This window comes from Phaethon aethereus (genome assembly GCF_964289735.1).
Source record: "Phaethon aethereus genome assembly, contig: HAP1_SCAFFOLD_666, whole genome shotgun sequence".
NCBI lineage: Eukaryota > Metazoa > Chordata > Aves > Phaethontiformes > Phaethontidae > Phaethon > Phaethon aethereus.
In genome coordinates, this window is record NW_028114256.1 from 1,373 (window position 1) to 19,272 (window position 17,900).

Genomic DNA, 17,900 nt, shown 5'->3' on the forward strand with positions numbered 1-17,900 from the left:
GATGTGTTTAAGTACAGCGTCATCCCATTCCTGCCCCCGACAACACATCCCCCGTCAGTGTCTGTCACTCCACTCCTGGCAGCTCTCTGGTGGTACACCCCCTCCTAGATGTGTATTTTACAGCTGTCCCGTGTCCCTCCGCCTCCAGTAAGTGTTTCTCAAGTGAGCAGGAGCACACAATCCATGCCGGGGGAAGGGGGCAGGAGTCAAGTTTAAGAACTGGTGCGCTGTATCCTGTTGTTTTCCTGCTGGGAGCGTTCCAGTTTCCTGCACTGTCTTATCTGGAGCTGAAAAGCCAAAGCTCTCATATTTACTTGCTTTGTGCGTGCCTCAGGTTTCTAGTCTGTGAAGTAGATGTTACAAGACTTAAGAGAAACTTAACTAGGACTATTACAGGGTGAGGGCCGGGAACAAAGTGGTTAAAGGGCTTTCAGTGCCTCTACAATTAGTGTCTTTCTGTAGTTATCCTGCTTGCATAAGCCTGTGTGTGTCACAGAGCATTTCAGAGAACCTTCAGCATACCATAATGCTGCACAAAGCCCACTGAAATGTAAGGAGTGTAAGATGTAGATGTTTACATTCCCAGGTGGCTCCAGGTACCTGTGTTTGACAGACCTTACAAGAGAATCATTTTCAGAAAGTGCTGAGTATGTTTCCCCCCCCGCAAAGGCTAGAGACAGGAAAGTCTTAAAACAGAGTAAGCATTTCAATGCTTTTACTCAGCCTTAAGAGTTCCACTGAAATGCTGTAGACTTCTTTGAAATTACTTGGCCACTTTTTTTGAATACTGAGGTAAAATAACTATATACAGCGCTGACATTTTGAAAACTTACTATGTAGATAAGATGCGTGAGAAAGCAAATTCTTGTAGATTTTTTTTAAACTTTTTTCCCCTCTAGTGAGCATGAATTCACTTAACTATAGGTTATATTAGTGCACTAAATTCCCTATGGGTTAAAAAAAAATAAAAGAAAACATTTACCGTACAGCTTTGGAATGTCCTGTTTTTCTGCATAAAGGTGTGGGTCCTGCATACACAGTGGCCATTATCAGATGGGAGCCTCTCCTGGAAAGATAATTAAAACACTGCATCACTCACAGCCATGCAGATACTGAACCAGACACAAGGTTTCAAAACAGAACTCAACCCCCAAACCCCAACCCCAGAACCCTCCTCCACAGGGGTCCTGGTTTTGTTGGAAGCAGGTAAAAATTGTGGCAACGATCAAGATGGATTTTTGTAATTGAAGAGATGAGAAGTATGTCAGTTCAGCCTTCGTGGGTAAATACATACTTAATTTTTTTCCGCTCATTTGTAACTGTAAATTCAGACTCATTCCACTTCACAGTTTCTTTGGAGGTACTTTCAACTGATGTAAATATGAGAGCAGGAGTGGGCTGAAGAAGTATCCTTAGATGATTACCAGAGCCTTTATTTGGAGCTAAGTATCTAGAGAAAAAAGGCGCTTTTTTCAAAGATATCAGGAAAAGGAAGACATGTGCTTGGAGATAAGGAGAGATAAAAGCATTCCATTTAAAGATGCCTGTGATAGAAATCAAGATGTTCATCTGCCAAGTCAGTAATTTCATGGCCGTATGACCATGCAGAGCTTCCGTTTCTATTACCTTTTCCCACACTAACTGTAAGCACCAAATTATTGGAGTGAAAGTTCCTTTTAGTTTGTCCAAGCAGCGCAGCCCTTTAGGGAGGAATTCCACAGGTTGAACTTGAACATAAAACTCTCTCTTGATTTCAGAAGGGGTAAAAAGGTTCTCCCATAAGTTTACATTCAGCTTTCTGAGGCCCAGGTTGTGACTTCACTCTCCTTGGAAAGTTTGAAGACAGGTTAAACGAACACCTCTGAGGAGAAGTTTGGGCAGAGCTCATTGTTCTTTGAGGAATGAGGACAGCTAAAATGGCCATTTGAGGTGACTTCCAACCCTGTTTTCTAAGATTCATTAGGAGTGAGATCACGCTGGCAGTGGGTCCTACACAATGCCTAGATTAACAGAAGTCAAGAGCTCAAAATGCATTTGCTGCTTTAAAACAGGGTTTTTTGGTCTGTTTTTTGTTTAAAGCAAGCAGCAGATTTCAGTTAGAAAGTACTTTGAAAATCCTAGCTCTGCATGTTTCACAAGCTAGCATATGCAAACAGCAAAGCATTCTAAAATTATCCATGCTATCATTAGAAAGCCATAAGAAGGAACATATGGATTGATACTAACGTAAATGCAGAAGGGCCGTCCAGAGCTGTGCTGCCATGCGGCAGTTTCGCCCCCAAAACGAGAGTGGTTCCGATGCCTACTGTTGGTTCCCCATCGGGAAGTGCAACTGATGTGCTGCAAGAGATTTGACCTGTGCTTTTCTCTTTGAAAGGAACATTTAGTTCCCTGACCTGTCTCCTGAGGTTAGAGAGGGCTTTTCTCATATGCTTTGCTTTTGTTTGTTTCCTTTCCTCTTTGGGTTGAGCTTTGCCTACCTACCAAACACTCGTTAATTGTCTGAGGGTGTTTGTCATTGTAGTCATTACCCCCGCCTCGCTCCGGCCACAGACAGGCTCCCTGGTGCTGGGCAGCTTGGAAGCCCACGCTGCTTCCATGGCTTTTTGTTTTTTCCCCTTCCTGCTTGGAACAATTAAACTTTTACCCAGAGATTTTGCATGCTTGCTCACTTAGGCTTCGCATCCAGCAAAGCACGTTTAGCTTTGGCATCAGCAGGTCAAAGCATTCACTGAAAATTAAGCAGGTGGGTAAGTGCCTGGCCAGGGACTCTGCTGCCCCTCGGTTCCTGCAGGTTTGGAGCTGAGAGCTCAGGGCACGTGTGAACACCCTTCCAGAGGGCTCCTCCTCAGTGCGGGAGCTGGGCCAAGCGGCATTTTCACCATCACTGGGTCTTGTTTGGGCTTGGTTGGTCTCAACCCTGCTCTGGGAGCCTCTGCTGCCAGATGGTGAGGATGGAGGTATGGAAAGGGGCAGGCAGCCGCCCCCACCCACAGCCAGCCAGGCTCCTTCAGGTACCCCTCAGCCTCAGGCTGGCCCTGCTGGCAGTCAGGGGCTTTGGGTTAGGGCAGGCAGCTTGGGGGACCCCAGGTGATCCCACCCTGGTGCCAGGCTGGAGAGGGTAAAGGCCTTCCACCACATGGTTTCTACATCCCCACCTCATGTCACAGATGCTGGCCAAGCCCCACAGCAGCTGCCACGCTTCACCCTGCGCACGGAGCTGGCGGCCACCCCTGGGAAGCCCGAGCAGTCACTCTCTCACTTCCCTTCCTCCAGGCAGGGCTCCTCAGCCTCACCAGGTCCCTCCTCGCCCTGCCACCTCACGCGGGGCCAGCAAGCATGGCCGGTGGAGGTAAGCACTAAAGGCAGCGGGCGCAGCCTCTGCCTCGGATGCTGGCACACAACAGGGCTTCTGCAGTACGGCAGTTTCTTGCCTGTGCACTGACAGGCTTTCCCTCAGTTTAACTAGCATACTCCTGAAATAAATCCCTGTAGACAAACACCACATTCACAGATTACAGAGCAGCCCTACATCTGTCAGCCGGGATAGGCATCTCCCATCTTCCACAGCTTGCTCTGAGAATAGGAGCGTGCGGAGCAGGAGGCCTGGAGGCTCGAGCTCATGTACCTGGTGAGGATGTGTGCTCGCAGTGTGCTGGCTGTCTGCACGTGCGTGCTCACCTTCAAAGCTAGCAAGGGCCTGTTCTCACCACAAAGCTGTGTCACATTTAGGCCAGAGCTGCTCAAAGAACCAGTTTAGACAAGATTCCTGTGTCCAGTATTTTCAGTCTGGCACTAAATGCAAAGTACCACCACTAAATGCAAAGCTTTTAATTAATAATAGGCTAAGATACCTGGAGCAAAGACTGCCCATATGAACTCTTAAAGCATGTGGTATCAGTCACATAGCATCATAAGGCTGCTTGGCTCTCTCACAATGTGTATGGTGACAATAAGTTATGTGACCGGTTGTTTTTCTCCAGCCTGTTACACAGAAATGATGACAACTTTCTAGACTACTACGCAGAACATATGGGAGAATTTCAGATTTGATCTCTAGTAAATATGAGTTACATATGCAAATAACTCTTTAGTTGGGGAACTTCCTCTTCTTTTTACTATTTAAAAAGTCAGATAATGTCAGAATCTGAACTAGCTTCACTATTTCTGGTACTTATGTTTCTGCAGTTTACTCTATTTGGAGAAGATTGCTAACCACAGCCTGTGTTCAAAGTGTCAGCGCTGAAAGGAACATCTCGCAGAGTCTGTTTTTTAAAATTCTATTTTCAATATTTATATTTTGTTTCAGCTTTGATTGGTATGCTGTAGAGGCTAATCCTGCAAATATTTACACAAGTCAAACTTTCTATATATAGTTCATTCAAGCTGGATGGGAGCTCACCTTAAATGAAGGCACATGTTCTGTAGTAGCATTTATTTTGGACTGAGCATTGAAAAAATTTAGTTGCATCTGCTAGCCAATTTTTTTTTTTAAATACATATACGTCCACACACACGTATAGACACACACGTATTATGATTATTTTAGGTTCTGAGAGAGAAAGGAAGAATATCCAAACAGTCACTTAGTGAGCTCCACCCGAGAGAAGGCTCAGTGAAATAGAAAACAGCAGCATGGTGAGTATTCTTTTATAGCATAAATGATACCATAGACAATTGTTTCTAACACAATCAAGTATAGCATTAAAAATTTAAGATTTTTTTAAAACAAGTTTTAGATATGTGTATGCAAGGTCCATTTTCTAGTTTCTGAAAAGCATCCCACAAACCACTTCTTCATAGATCTAATTTCCCTTTGAGCCAAACAGTGCTATCATTTTGACAGTGTCAGCCCTGTTGGCCATGGGGAGGTGGGAGACCGAGAAGCTGATTCCTGACACTTTCCCTTGTTATTTTCCATAAGCACATAGGGAATTGTCCATGGGTACAAGCTTGCTTGGATCACAGGACTCGGACTTGCAAACAGAGTGCTACACTTCAGCAAGTTACCCTTCTGTTAGCCGAGCTGTGGTGGTTCAGTGAGACTGTTAATCTCAGTTGTGCTGTGGGTATAGAACACGCACATGAACAGCTGCTGTAGCTCAGCTGAGGTATGATAAATTCTTAAGTTGAGCTACTTGATCAGGACTCAGAGCCCATAGGTATGTGTAAATTATATCACTTATTCATTATATCATTTATAAATTCATCATTCTAGGACCACGCCCACAAACTACCCTCCAGGTCTTCAAAGTGGACAAATTTATTTATTTGAATTTTATTATTTGAATTTTAAAGAATGAACAAATTGCTTTTTAAAAAGAATCATGGGAGGAATCACTGATCTACAGTTATTGCACTATGGAGATAGGGCTAGAAACAGTCCCCAGGGCTGCTATTTTACGCACATCCTCTTTCACTTAAGTTATCTCCAACACGTTTTTACAGAATGAGAGCGTTGGTGATAGAAGGTGCAGTGATGCCAGTTCACTTCACATGGATCTCTCCAATCTTGTGACCTGGGCACACACTCATGGGACCATATGCAATCAAATCCCAGCCCTGGAAATTGTGCAGAACATGGGTCATCCTAGCAAGGGCAATTCTGTTCTGTGGATGTGTGGAGTTGGACATGCGTATCGCTGGCAGTGTGGAAAATTACACATAGGAAGCAGAGAAGAGAATGAAGCTGCCGAAAAGAGAAAGAGGTTAGTATCTTCTGAGGCTTCATCAAGGGAAGCTGATTTAGATGAAAAGAGGTTCAGGATGACCCCATCTTTTGAGAGGGCTAAAGCAGATGCTGTTAACACAGGGTCATGTAGCAGATCTCCAGCGGTCACTCAGCAGAAAGATGACACAGTCTACATAATACATAATAAACCATCACCTAGAGAAAATAAAAGAAATAGCAAATCCATGAAATCATGCTTTGCAGCAGAGCAGCATTTGTCAATATCTGGTGATGAAGTCAAAACTGACAGACATAAGGTGAAGCTAGAAAGCAACGAAGATCTACAAATCATCTCTGATGAAGAACAGTGTATATCAGATGAAGACAACCAAGGAGACAGAATCTACCGGAATATTCTGTCAGAATCACCAATTGAAGGTGTAACTGCTGAGGTAGATCTGCAAATGTGTCGCAGTCAGAAGATCACACTTAACAAGCCAACAGCCACCCAAACATCTGGCTTTGCCCCCACAGGAAAACCACCCCTAACTCTTGCCTGCATTCTAAAATCCCCCGTCAGCAATCAAGAGAGCCTGGACAGCAGCTTCTTGAGGTTGGGTCCTCTTAATCCTGCAGGGTTCATAACTGAAGCTTCTAAAGCAAGAAATTCCTCTGGGTCAGCAATACCAAAAGAACATTTAAAATCTGTTCCTGTCTCCAACATTGAAGCAAAGGCCCAACTTGAGTCACCTGCTTCTGTAACATTCTTTGAGTTTGAAGCCACTGTAGATGTCCAGCAGCAAATCCAGCTGAGTCCTCCTAAGCATGGCACACCAGGAATAGGCTTAACTGGGATCGTTACTGAAAACCCTACTAAGGGGAGTGAACCATCGGGATCTGGGCACGCACCTCTTCTTTCAGCCTTACTGAGTCCAGAGAGCAAGAATGCAGACCATCCACCTGCATCTTCAAACAAAAGTAAGAGAATCTGGAGTTTTATTCCTGGAAGGGCTTGTGGGTGTGTGGGGGCGTTCTATTAATCACTTTCCCAAAATATTAAAGGAAGGCGAGTTCATATAGCTGCCAAAATCTGTATTGTAGCACTTAAGTAAATGTCTGTGATTTGGGGCACACTGTTTTTACTAGAAGGGACTAAAAATGTTCCTACCTTAAGCAATCAGCACTTGAGTAGATAATGCCATTCACTAAGGTACCCAAATGCGTATTTGGCTGTGGCCCAGCCTTAACTACCCAGTTTGAATACTTTGTGTTTTCATTTTACTTAGTATCACCACATATTATGTTGGCTGTAGTTAAGAGAGAGTCCCTGTGAGAAACGGGAGCCAGAGATGGGAACTCAGGTCTCAAGAGAAGACGACAAGAGGAAGTAACTTCTTAAAGCAGGGAAACAGAGAAATTGTGGCTGAAACTCTGACTGCACCAAAGTCAATGGCAAAAATCCCAGAGATTGCAATGGGAGCAAAGTTTCAATCCTGCATATTAAATTACATAAGCCAAACAAACTGCTGTAGTACTTTTAAGAATTTTAAGATTTTCATACGTACTGTCCTTGGAATCCTACCAGAGTGGGTAGAGTTACAATTGCTTAAACTTTAACTTGCAAGATAACACTGCTTACCAGGGAACTTTCAATACCAAGGTCAAGCCACGTGCAGAGCATATTTTAAATGATTCCGCATCATAAGAATATGCTGTTTGACAAAGATTTTAGAAGCCTAGCTTGCAGCTATTTTAATCCTGCTGTAAGACAGACACTGTCTGCACAAGGAACAAGCGACAGAGTGTGTGGACATTATCAAAATTATGCTAGTCTTTTGCAAGTAGTGGGGAAGCCATCAATGAAATCGATTTCATTCATTTAACAAATTATCATATTTTAGGGTAGTTGTGTATAATACACTGGAGCCTTAATGTCAGGTACATTATGATTAAACACCTCAAATAAAATGCAAATGTCCAGGTTTTTAAAGATGTTATAGTAAAGCCACAAAATTAGCATCTATAATGATTTCAGTGCCTGTAGGTGCTGTTTCACATTAATTCTAAGTAAACTGCTGTCTAGTCAGTTTATGTTTTTGTCTACTAGTATCAAGGTGTAAACATTGAGGCAAATTTTCAAAACTTAATTCAAAGAGCAAGAGTATCTCTTTTCCACCCAGTGGCTTAATGCCTTGGCTCCGTCTAACCGAGAAGAAGCCCCCGACAGCACGTGTCTCACTTCCACGTGCTCAGTACGGGAATCCCATGTCACAGAATCACTAAGGTTGGGAAGGAACTTCAAGATCATCAAGCCCAACCATTAATCCAGCGCCACCATGTCCCCTAAACCATGTCCTGAAGCGCCACATCCACACGTTTTTTGAACACTTCCAGAGATGGTGACTCCACCACCTCCCTGGGCAGCCTGTTCCAATGCTTGACCACCCTCTCGGTGAAGAAATTTTTCCCACTATCCAATCTAAACCTCCCCTGACACAACTTGAGGCCATTTCCTCTCATCCTATCACTAGTTAGTTGGGAGAAGAGACCAACACCCACCTCACCACAACCCCCTTTCAGGTAGTTGTAGAGAGCGATGAGGGCTCCCCTCAGCCTCCTCTTCTCCAGACTAAACAACCCCAGTTCCCTCAGCTGCTCCCCATAAGACTTGTGCTCCAGACCTCTCACCAGCTTCGTTGCCCTTCTTTGGACACGCTCAAGCACCTCAGCTCGTCATATTTCCCGAAACCTGTTCTCTTCCCACAGTCACAGTCCAGCCCGACAGCCTTGTCTGTGGCACGCCAGGCACCTTGTCCATGGCAGAGCTGCCGCGGCGCTGCCCTGTGTCCACACGGGATGCTTCCCGACTGACCGTGTCTCCAAAACCCTCTAGCTGCAGGGCAGGGCTGTAACTACGTTGCCCCCCATCCCACCCCAAATACCTGTCCCACTGCACCAGACATTTATATGTATTTCTCTGCTGAAATAATGACCTATCTCAACTAGCCATAACATTAAAGAACAACAGCCAACTGCAGGTTTCTGCAGAGCAGGAGACTAGACAGCATCCTTCGAAAGGAGAGAGATTACTGAAGCAGTATTTTGGGGTTTGTCTGTAGCACAATGGGTCTACACTTAAAGCACTGTCAGTATTCCTGAATAGACTTGGGGTTACAGACATTCATATTCCTTATGGAGCCACAACCCCACAAACTGGCACAGTTGTTTGTGAACATTATTTGACTATTTTTGTAACTGACAACATATAGCATCAGAAGGGACCAGGAAGTCATCTGGGAGTGTCTGTGCAGTAGCCGTTTCTGCCAAGATAAATGGCTTATGGCTCAAGCAAGGCCTCTGCATGTATTGATTTACAGCCCATTCATCTCTTCACATAGATCAGTAACAAAACAGGCAAAAAACCCAAAACAGCAGCACAGGGATCAGTAGACTCCACCTCAGTCCGGCCACAGCATTTTAAGATAATAGCTAAGCATGTACAAAATAACTTGGTGCAAGAAGGGAAATCTCTAGATGTTGGGTCTATAACGATACCCCTCTACAGCCCTGGAAAAGTCACAGGCAAGCAGATGGAGCTTTTCAGCAATCCAAAGAATTAATTTCTCATGCTACATCAAGCTAGGTAGATGTGGTATTGCCATAGCAACTTGAGAGAGAACCCAACTGGAATCTTGGCAATCCTTTTAAAAAATAATACACCTGTGCTAATCTTTTTGTTCTTCCTTGCTATACAACCCTAACTTTTGGTTAATGTTTTTATTTCACAGTGAGAGGTCTCTTGCTCTGGAGATCTTTTTGTAAAGGTGAACGCTTTGAAATATATTTTGCATAATGCCTTGTACAACACTTTGAACATAGGAAATGGATGCTACTTAGTCCTGAGGCAGACCACAAGATCCACATACAGGCCAGCTCCCATCTAACAGAGCAGAGTGTGGCTCCTGCAGTCACCATAAAATATATGCCAGAGTAGGTGCAAATTGATTAAAGTATATCAAGTCCATTTGGGGTTGCTTGGGCTTCATAGCCAGCACCACAGGCTCAGGACTGCAGCCACTGGTTACACAGCTGGTCCCACGAGTGTGTTCCTACAAGCACACTCTGAGAGTCAACTCCAAAACCAGCCAGGGTGAAGTTCAATGTCAAGCCAGGCCACCAGTGACGGTTCCACTCTCCAGTCCTGTATTGCTGTCTGAGAAGGCACATAGAACTTGCGCCAATGCTTTCCCCATGTGCACCCCACAGTGACACTCAGCGATTAAATCTCATTAGGAACTTGTTCTCTCCCATTTAAACATAATTCAAAAAGAAAGAATACCTTAAGTTTACCTACATGGCAGTATGCAGATTCACCAGCGAAGTGAGAAAGAATGGGGAAGGAGGCAGTCCTTTCCCCATCTAGGCTGGCGCTGTCAGGTGGTGCTGGCTGGATTGTTGAGGACACAAACCTAAACCAAAGCTTTAAAGGAGATGGTTTGTGAAAGTCCCATAATCTCTGAATTACTTTTAGAAGGAAGGTGAACACTATTCTGCATCTCCTTATATTTCACTGATCTCCTTGTAAGCTCTTGCTGTCCACAAAGCTGTGTCTTATCTTTTAGATGTGTTGAAGAAGTGGGAGAAAAAGAGAAACCGTAATGCTGGTGATATAAAAATTTTCAAGGACTGGCTGGTTTTACATTGCCCTTCAGAAACACGTGAGATCTATAAGCTGCCACCCGAAGACCTCAATCATTACCTGGCCTCGTTCTACAGTTCTGCAAAGAAACAGAACGGCACAGATTTTTCCGCCAGTTCTTTGCACTTCTTTCAGAGCAGCATAGAGAGATACCTCAAGGATCACAACTACGAGTACAGCGTGGTGAAAGGGTTGGAATTCAGAGCATCTCAGGAAGCCTTGAAACTAAAGCATCAGCACCTATCTCAAAAAGAGAGAGAGGGGGAGTGGAGTATTTTGGAGAACCTGACAGATGAAGATGTGGGAACTCTTTGTAAGAAGGGACTTCTAAGTAAGACACACCCTCAGGGCTTTTTGCACCTCATGTTCACAAATATCATTAGGGGGTTTGGGGCAAGTACACACAGCCAGAGCCACAATCTGTACTGGGGACAGCTTGTGCTAAAAAAGAACGAGGGAGAGCTGGAGTACCTGGAGTGGAGGGACGATCTGAGTGCAGAGGTAAATACAGGGCAGTTGCGTCCCCGGCTCTTTGCCAAGCCTGACAATCCAGTTAACTGTCCAGTCACAGATTATAAAGAGTATGCTAAGAGGCGGCCACTGGATATGCTTCATGACTACGATCCACTTTATCTAGCTCCCAAGCCTCTGTGCTCCATATGGGACCAAATATGGTACTGTAGAAAGTCACTGACAAGAGCCAAAATGGAAAAGATCTTGAAAATTATTATCCAGCAAGTCAAAGGACCTGTAAAGAAGTCCAAGAAATAAAGGTATCCATTTAGTTTCTGCTGTGCCACTTTTTGATAGGAGTATGTTTGAAAGCAGTCTTTGAAAGGTTTAAGTGGCAATATTTAGTATAGGTTGAGGAGAGCATCCTTCTCTTCAGTTTAGTCTTAGAACATAAGTCATCTACAAATTTGCATCACCTTAGCTTTCAGGTTAAGTGAGAAACTTCTGTAGTTCTTTCTATTGGAATCGATAATTCAGTAAGTTAAATAAATAGGAGAATCTTAGGTTTCACATTTGCAAGACAAGTTAATTTTCTACTGTATTATTAATGACATGATTAAATAGTTAACGTGGAAAGGGCTCAGTAGCTGAATAACTTGGCTAGGAGTTAAAGCTGCTCTCATATGTAGGGAGCTGACACTTGTACACAGCGTTTACTCTATAGTATAAGCCTGTCTTAAAAAGATAAGTAACAGGAGTTAGTTCTGGGATGGAGGGAGGATGATGAAATGCCATGTTTGCCAACTGCTAATCCAGATCTCATGGGAATGCTTTCAACAAGTTTATGTCATTTATCTTAGTGAAAGATTTGTAGATTTAAGAAGTTGTGACTGTGTTTTAAGAAGTTATTTTAAATGGCTGACAGCGTTGAAAGGTTTTGTGGCAAGTGTTTTCCCCAGAGTGCTAAATATAGCTACATAAATGCACTTTGGTAGATGTAGTCAAGCTTTTTCAGCTGTTCAGGTACTATTCAGTCAATATGTTGTCTTACAGTCCAGTCAAGTTGTTGCATTGAATTGTTGACATAATCTAATAAAAGAACATTTTGCTCAGTCCTGCTTGACTGGTCTGTTTGTCTGTTCCACAAAAGCGAAGCCAGCAACCCCAAGCTAGCAGGTAGCCGTTTCCTGAAACGCCAGCGCACACACTTCTCATGCTCACGTTTCTCGTGCTCTGCCCATCATTATTCAGCGTTACAGAGCTGACCCTGAGGAGGATTTGGGCTGTTTGAAATCCCATGGAGCCCACGGTCATGGTTTCTTAATGAGACCTTTGTGGCTAAAGCCTTTGCCAGAATTGGTCCCATTCAAGCAATGTTTGATATCACTAAATAACTTATAGATGTTTAAAGAGCCATAACAAAGACAAACTCACTTAATCAGATGCTTAGAGGACATCTTACAGCGTTCCTCCTGCTGTCAAGCATAGACGGCATCACAACTCCACAGCGGCACATGGTCAGGGCCCAAGCCAAGCCCTGCCACACACACAGCTCCACACCCAACAGCCCAGAGCCAGCCCCTTCCTACAGACCAGGCTTTACTCACCCCAGCTGGGGATAAGGGCCAGATCAGGCTTTTCTTTCCTCTGTGCCGATTTGTTTAGTCCACACCCCCAAGCTCGTTAATGAAAGGCTGCTGCCTTAAAAATCAGGTGGCACAATCAGCCGGCAGCATTCCCTCGCCCCTCTCACAAGCACAAGAGCACCTCCCAGTTCTCGGGGGGCTATGAGAGTGAGCAGAGAGAACGGGGGGTGGGCGAACAGCTTCCCCCGACATGCTGTTAGGGGCGACGGAAAGCAAACCTCCCAGAAATAACAGATTATCCAGCAAAACCAGGATCCCCCCCCCAGGCTGCCTGCAGCAGCACTGGCACACCCACACCTTTCCCTGTCGCCCAACCTGGGATTACGGGGCTGGGATTACGGGGCTGGGATTACGGGGCTGAGCCATGAGCGGGGCTGGGGCGGCTGGGCCGGCTCAGGGGTTTTGCCGAGTGGGCACGGCGCGAGGGAACAGAAGCCGGCAGCGCTGCGTGTGCTGGAAGCCCATGGGTGAGGGTCTTGCCCTGAAGGGAGGGAGAGCGGCCCCCCACCGCCGACAGACCCACGTTTCCCCAGGCCACGCGCGCGTTGGGGATGGTCGCTTGCCGCTTCACGCCAGGAAACCTGTGGAGCCCTTTATTTGCATCTTACGATGTTTTTAAGCTAGAGTTCTAGTTAATTGCACTTCGCACAAGTGAGTAGCGTCCCGTGGAACATCCTGAACTGGAGCCCGTCAAGGGTTTAACAGCTGCTCGTAATGGAGACCAGCCAGAGAGCGGCTTCGTTCCGTAAAGGCAAGGACGTAGCATTATCAGAAATTCTGAGTAACTGTCCCAGGGCACGTTCGGCAGCTCAAACCGCAAACCTCATTTCCTATAATCAGGAAATTACCCATACAAGGCTCTTGCTGGGAGCAGCGTTGGCTGCAAAAAGGGCTTAGGGCTTTTCAAAGATGGCAGCCAGAGGACTTGTGGGGACACTGAGTCTGAAAAAAGGGCGAAAGGAAAGCAGCATCCCAGCCCCCATTTGTCTTGCGTGTTAGTGCTGTCCAGTTAGAGCAGACTCACTTTATCAGCAAGAAGATGTCTTGTTAACCTCCCACAGAAAATAGGAGGGAGATCGAAGAGTTGAATGTTCATGACAATTCAGGATGAAAATACTTGTAAAAGTTTATTTTTTATTTAAAAGCATTGTGTATGTATTTGGTGGAAAAGGATTTCTAGGAACATCTTTTCCTGCAAGAAGGGAGACTGAATGCTCTTGGCTCGTCAGCGGGACGCCCTCCAGCCTGCGGGGATGGCAGGGCTGCCGGACGGGCCAGCGCGCTCCAGCGCCTGGGCAGCCGGAGAGCCCCCCGCACCCCAGGGGGACGGGGGCTGCCGTGTTCCTGCCCCAGCCCTCGCTTCTCACCGGTCCCCGTGACTGCAGGGCTCGAGGGAAGGGGAGGAACGCTGGGCATCATCGGAGCGTTACCCGCGTGCTCTCTATCTTCGCATCGCCAGCAAAAACGGTTCGTCAGGGCGGAGACCCAGAGCCGACGCAAAGTAACACGACCGAGGCCGTGAACGAGGCGGGGGCAGAGGCTCCCGCGCGGCGGGGCCCGGCGGCTGCTGCCCGGATCGGGCCCCGGCGGGGCGCAGGGCCGGTGGCGCCAGCCCTGCCTGGGGCGTGCAGCCACGGCAGCCCCCCCGGGCCACCATCGGCGGAGCGGGACCCGCAGTCCGGAGCTTCGCAGGACGAGGGACCGCCCGGAGGCTTCTGCAGACCCGGCTGCTTCCCCGCCCGCGCGGAGCGCTCCCCCGCCGCCGGGCAGCGCCGCGGCCCGGGGCTCGGCCGCCGCCTCCCGGGGCTCGGCCTGCCTTGGCCGGGCGCCACCGCCCCGGGGCCGCCCGGCCCCACGCTCACCCGTGGGTGCTCGGGGCTCGCGCTGCCTGCGCGCTCGCCGGGAGCCATCTAGCGACGGCGGGGCAGCGGGGCGGGCAGGGGGCTGCGGGCAGCGGGGCTGCGGGGTCCCGGCGGCTCCCCCAGCACGGCAGCCGTAGGAGCCCCCCCCCCCCCCCGGCCACCAGGCTCCTTCGAAACACCGGTGGCAGAAGCAGCAGAGCAGGCGGACAAAACCGGCCAGGAAGAATGAGGGAAAGCAATGACTCTTTAATAAATTAGCAAAATAAAAATAAACATCATTTATATACATGTATATGTATATTACTGCATCTCAGTAGATCACATGAGAAGCAGAAACGTTGATTTCCCAGTTTGATGCCGATACTGATCCAAAGGTATGCATCAGGCCAGGTACCCTCCCAGGTGATGCCTGATCTTGTACCTAAACACCTAAAACCACTTATAGAAATAAAAGCGTTTTTGTAAGCCAGAGACACAGCTTCCAATGAGAAAGAAGTTAAATTACCGTATGATTTCATCTGGCTGTCTCCTTGCAGAAGTAATTAGAAGAAAGTGATCCGATTTTTTCCCTCTTAAAAAAAAAGAAAGTATTACCTCACCTCAAAGGGAAGGGGGAACGAATGAGCACATCTAATGCATTGGAAGGATCATCAGTTATGTTAAAAACAGACGCGATTTGCAGCGTACAAGTCTCTGATTCTCGTGATAACCAGGAGCTGAACTGGTCAGGTATTTCCATCACGTGTCAGACAATCCCACGCAGGGTAAGTACACGGCAAAGTCCGGTGGCCCCAGCCCTCGCAGCCCCGGGGGTCCCTCAGTCGTCGTCCCTGACATACTGCCCTGCCTCCCAGCGCTGGGCCATGGCACTCTTGTGACGAATCACTCTGGTGCTTTCCACGACCTAGAGAACCCAGAAGGCGCGGTAGCTTTTTATGAAGAAGATCTGTTTATAAACAACCTTTTTTGCATGACTTGCCCTCCCAGCCAGAAGCCCCTCCCTTCAGGTTACACACACCTGACGGCACCCACAACACCTGCCCAATGCGATGCCCACCCGAGCGTGCCCGTGGCCTGCGGGAGCCGAGACCCCCGTCCAGCCCGTCAGCTTCCAGGACCGGGGAGCGAGGGGCGTGAGGAGTCGGGGCAGCACAAGCAGAGCCTTCGAGGACTCAGGGACTTTACCTCCGTGTTGATCTTGTCAACGGGTTCAATGCCTGCGTACTGTGAAAAGGGAGGAAAAAAGGTTCAGATAACAGCACCCTTGCCGGGAAATATCCAGAGGCAGGCAGTACGGGGCATGGGGGGTCAGGCTGCTGGGCGGGGGGGCGAGGTGAGATAGCGTGTGCCCCAGAGCGGGGGTACAGTTCAGGCCAGGACCTGCCCCCAGGAGGAAGCTGCTGCTCCCCTGCAGTCCCACCCAGTGCTGGCACCCCTGAGCCGTGGGGTGCTGCCCTTGGGGCTCGGCATGGCACCTTGCTGGTGCCACCACTGCCGGGTCTCCACCGAGCCAAGCAGCTGGATCTCCAGCTCCAGGTGGGAGCTGGGCACGGCTGCCTTCGGCCCCAGAGCCACCAGCCTTCTCCCAGGCTCCAGCCCCCAACCGTATGCTGCCCGGTGCAGGCAGGGCAGGCGCATTCACCTTTCCATCCTCCTTCACCCTCCTCCTCCGCTCCTCGAAGGGGCTGGAACGAGCCGAGTCTGGGGTGAGGGTCTCCATGCTGCCCTGGGAAGGACTGGCCACTCTCAGCGGGGTGAAGGACGACACCAGCCCCAGGACCCCCGTCTGGTGCGAGGCACGAGTGGAGATGGGAGACCCGGGCACCGAGTAGCTGCTGCTGACACCTGAGGCAGCTTCAAGAGAAAGAGCCGTGGGGGTGAGGGACACCAGGACCACTCCCGGGGCTGGGGTGCCCACAGGGGAGCAAGGCTCCTGCCTCAGACCAGCCTCCTTGCAGGTCCAGCAGGTTTGGACATGGCTGGGACCCCCTGTCTGGGTGCCAGCTGGGGATTGCCAGGAGCAAGGGAACAGAAATGCATGAGCTGGGCGCTTCTGGGCCCTTCCAGCGCTGTTTTCTGTGATAGTATGACACAAAGTCATCAATATCTGAGCAGCTCTCAGAATCAAAAGCTGTGCTGCTCTTGTGGAGACCATCCCTCCTCATCATCATCAGTTCCCTGCATCTGCTTCCCTGACAGGCTGGGCTGGTCCAGCTGGCTCCAGGGACTTCACATCAAGCACTTCTGCTTGCTGACCACAGAACTAGTGTCCAAGGAGAATTCTTTCTCCAGGGACAATTTGCTACCAACACACAGGGGTCCTTACAGGCACCTCAGCAAATCCTTGCTGGGAGGAACCTGGACCCCTCACCTGCAGCCAGGCTCTCCCAGGCCAGGACTTGATGCTTTCCACCCATAACCCTGTCCCCCTTGGTCCCTGCCATGGCCGCTCTTCCCCTCACAGAGCCCAGGTCACCTCTGGCTGCTGCCCGCGAGAGGCATCTCGTGCGGACGGCAGCCACCGTAAGGGTTTGCTGCCCAACGGCTTCCCAAGCCCGCCTGCACGGGAAGGTCCCTTGGGACGGGCACCTCGTGGTGCCACTCCTGCCCCCTCTGACGGCTCCTGCTGAGACTCGGAGCCACGAGGAACGGGAGGGCAGGAGCGATGCCCGCGGTAGCTCTGCCCCAGGGTTTGACCCCTGCCCTGTCCCATCCCACCATTCCTCTCCTCCCCTTACCGGAGCTGTGCCGTGAGCGGGAGCCCTCCTGGGCAAAGCCGTCGCTGCCGACCAGGGAGCAGCCATCTACCAGCTGCCGCCGCCGCCGCTGCTCCTGCAGCTCCTCTTCCCTCTGCAAGTCGCTCCGGATCTCCTCCTCGATCAGCGCCGAGGTCTGGGGCTTCCAGGTCCTCAGCTTGTACTGCTCCTCCCGGCTGTCCTCCCTCCTTAGCGGGTTCTGCGTCCCCATGTCGTCCACGAAGGAGACCTTGGGCTTCCAGAAAGAGAAGGAGAAATACTCTCTGGGCAGGACAGCCGTGCCAGCGGGGCTTGGGGTGGAGCCGGGAAGCCTTCCTCCCTGTGAATCCTCACTCCCCCACTTGCTGGCGCTGGCGGAAACACGCTGGGACACCAGGGACTGGTCCCGGCTCTTCTCGCTGGCGGCGAAGCGCGGCTGGGACGCCTGGAAGCGCGGGATGCTCACTGCGTGGCTGGGAAGGGTTCTCCCACCCCTGGTGTCTTCTGCGGGGCGGGGGCCGTGGCTCGTGGGCTGCTCCACTGCAAACTCATTAACCCAGCTCCTCTGCTCATCTGCCTTCCTCGTGGGGGTGGGCTTCTGCGGGGGGGTTTCCTGCTGCTCGAACACCCTCCTGCGCTCCTCCAGCTCCTGCTGCGTCCCCTTGTCGTACGTCCCCAGCAGCCTCCCTTGCTTCTTCAGATCTTCCTCGCGCTTGGTTTCCTGCTCGATTTCCCTCTGGACATAAAGGGAAGCGCGGCCTTTGTCCTTCCCTTTCCTGCCTGGGCCCGGAGAGGCGTGCATGGAGAAGAGAGGCTTGGTCTGGATCTCCACCA

At 49.2% G+C, this 17,900-nt stretch overlaps 2 protein-coding genes across 2 annotated transcripts; one reads left to right on the plus strand and one right to left on the minus strand.

Annotated features, from left to right (window-relative positions):
• Window positions 1-3,339: 3,339 nt before the first annotated feature.
• On the plus strand, window positions 3,340-11,141 carry LOC309416151 (uncharacterized protein; the record flags this gene model as incomplete). The annotated part of the gene is made up of 3 exons (XM_082015728.1): window positions 3,340-3,352; window positions 5,426-6,649; window positions 10,294-11,141. The coding sequence occupies 3 exons, from the start codon at window positions 3,340-3,342 to the stop codon at window positions 11,139-11,141; spliced, it is 2,085 nt and encodes a 694-aa protein (XP_081871854.1).
• Window positions 11,142-15,148: 4,007 nt separating this feature from the next.
• LOC309416150 (mitotic interactor and substrate of PLK1-like) lies at window positions 15,149-17,895 on the minus strand (the record flags this gene model as incomplete). The annotated part of the gene is made up of 4 exons (XM_082015727.1): window positions 15,149-15,235; window positions 15,517-15,555; window positions 15,974-16,185; window positions 17,070-17,895. Coding segments are annotated over 4 exons (1,164 nt in total), but the record flags the coding sequence as incomplete, so codon positions are not given.
• Window positions 17,896-17,900: the final 5 nt, after the last annotated feature.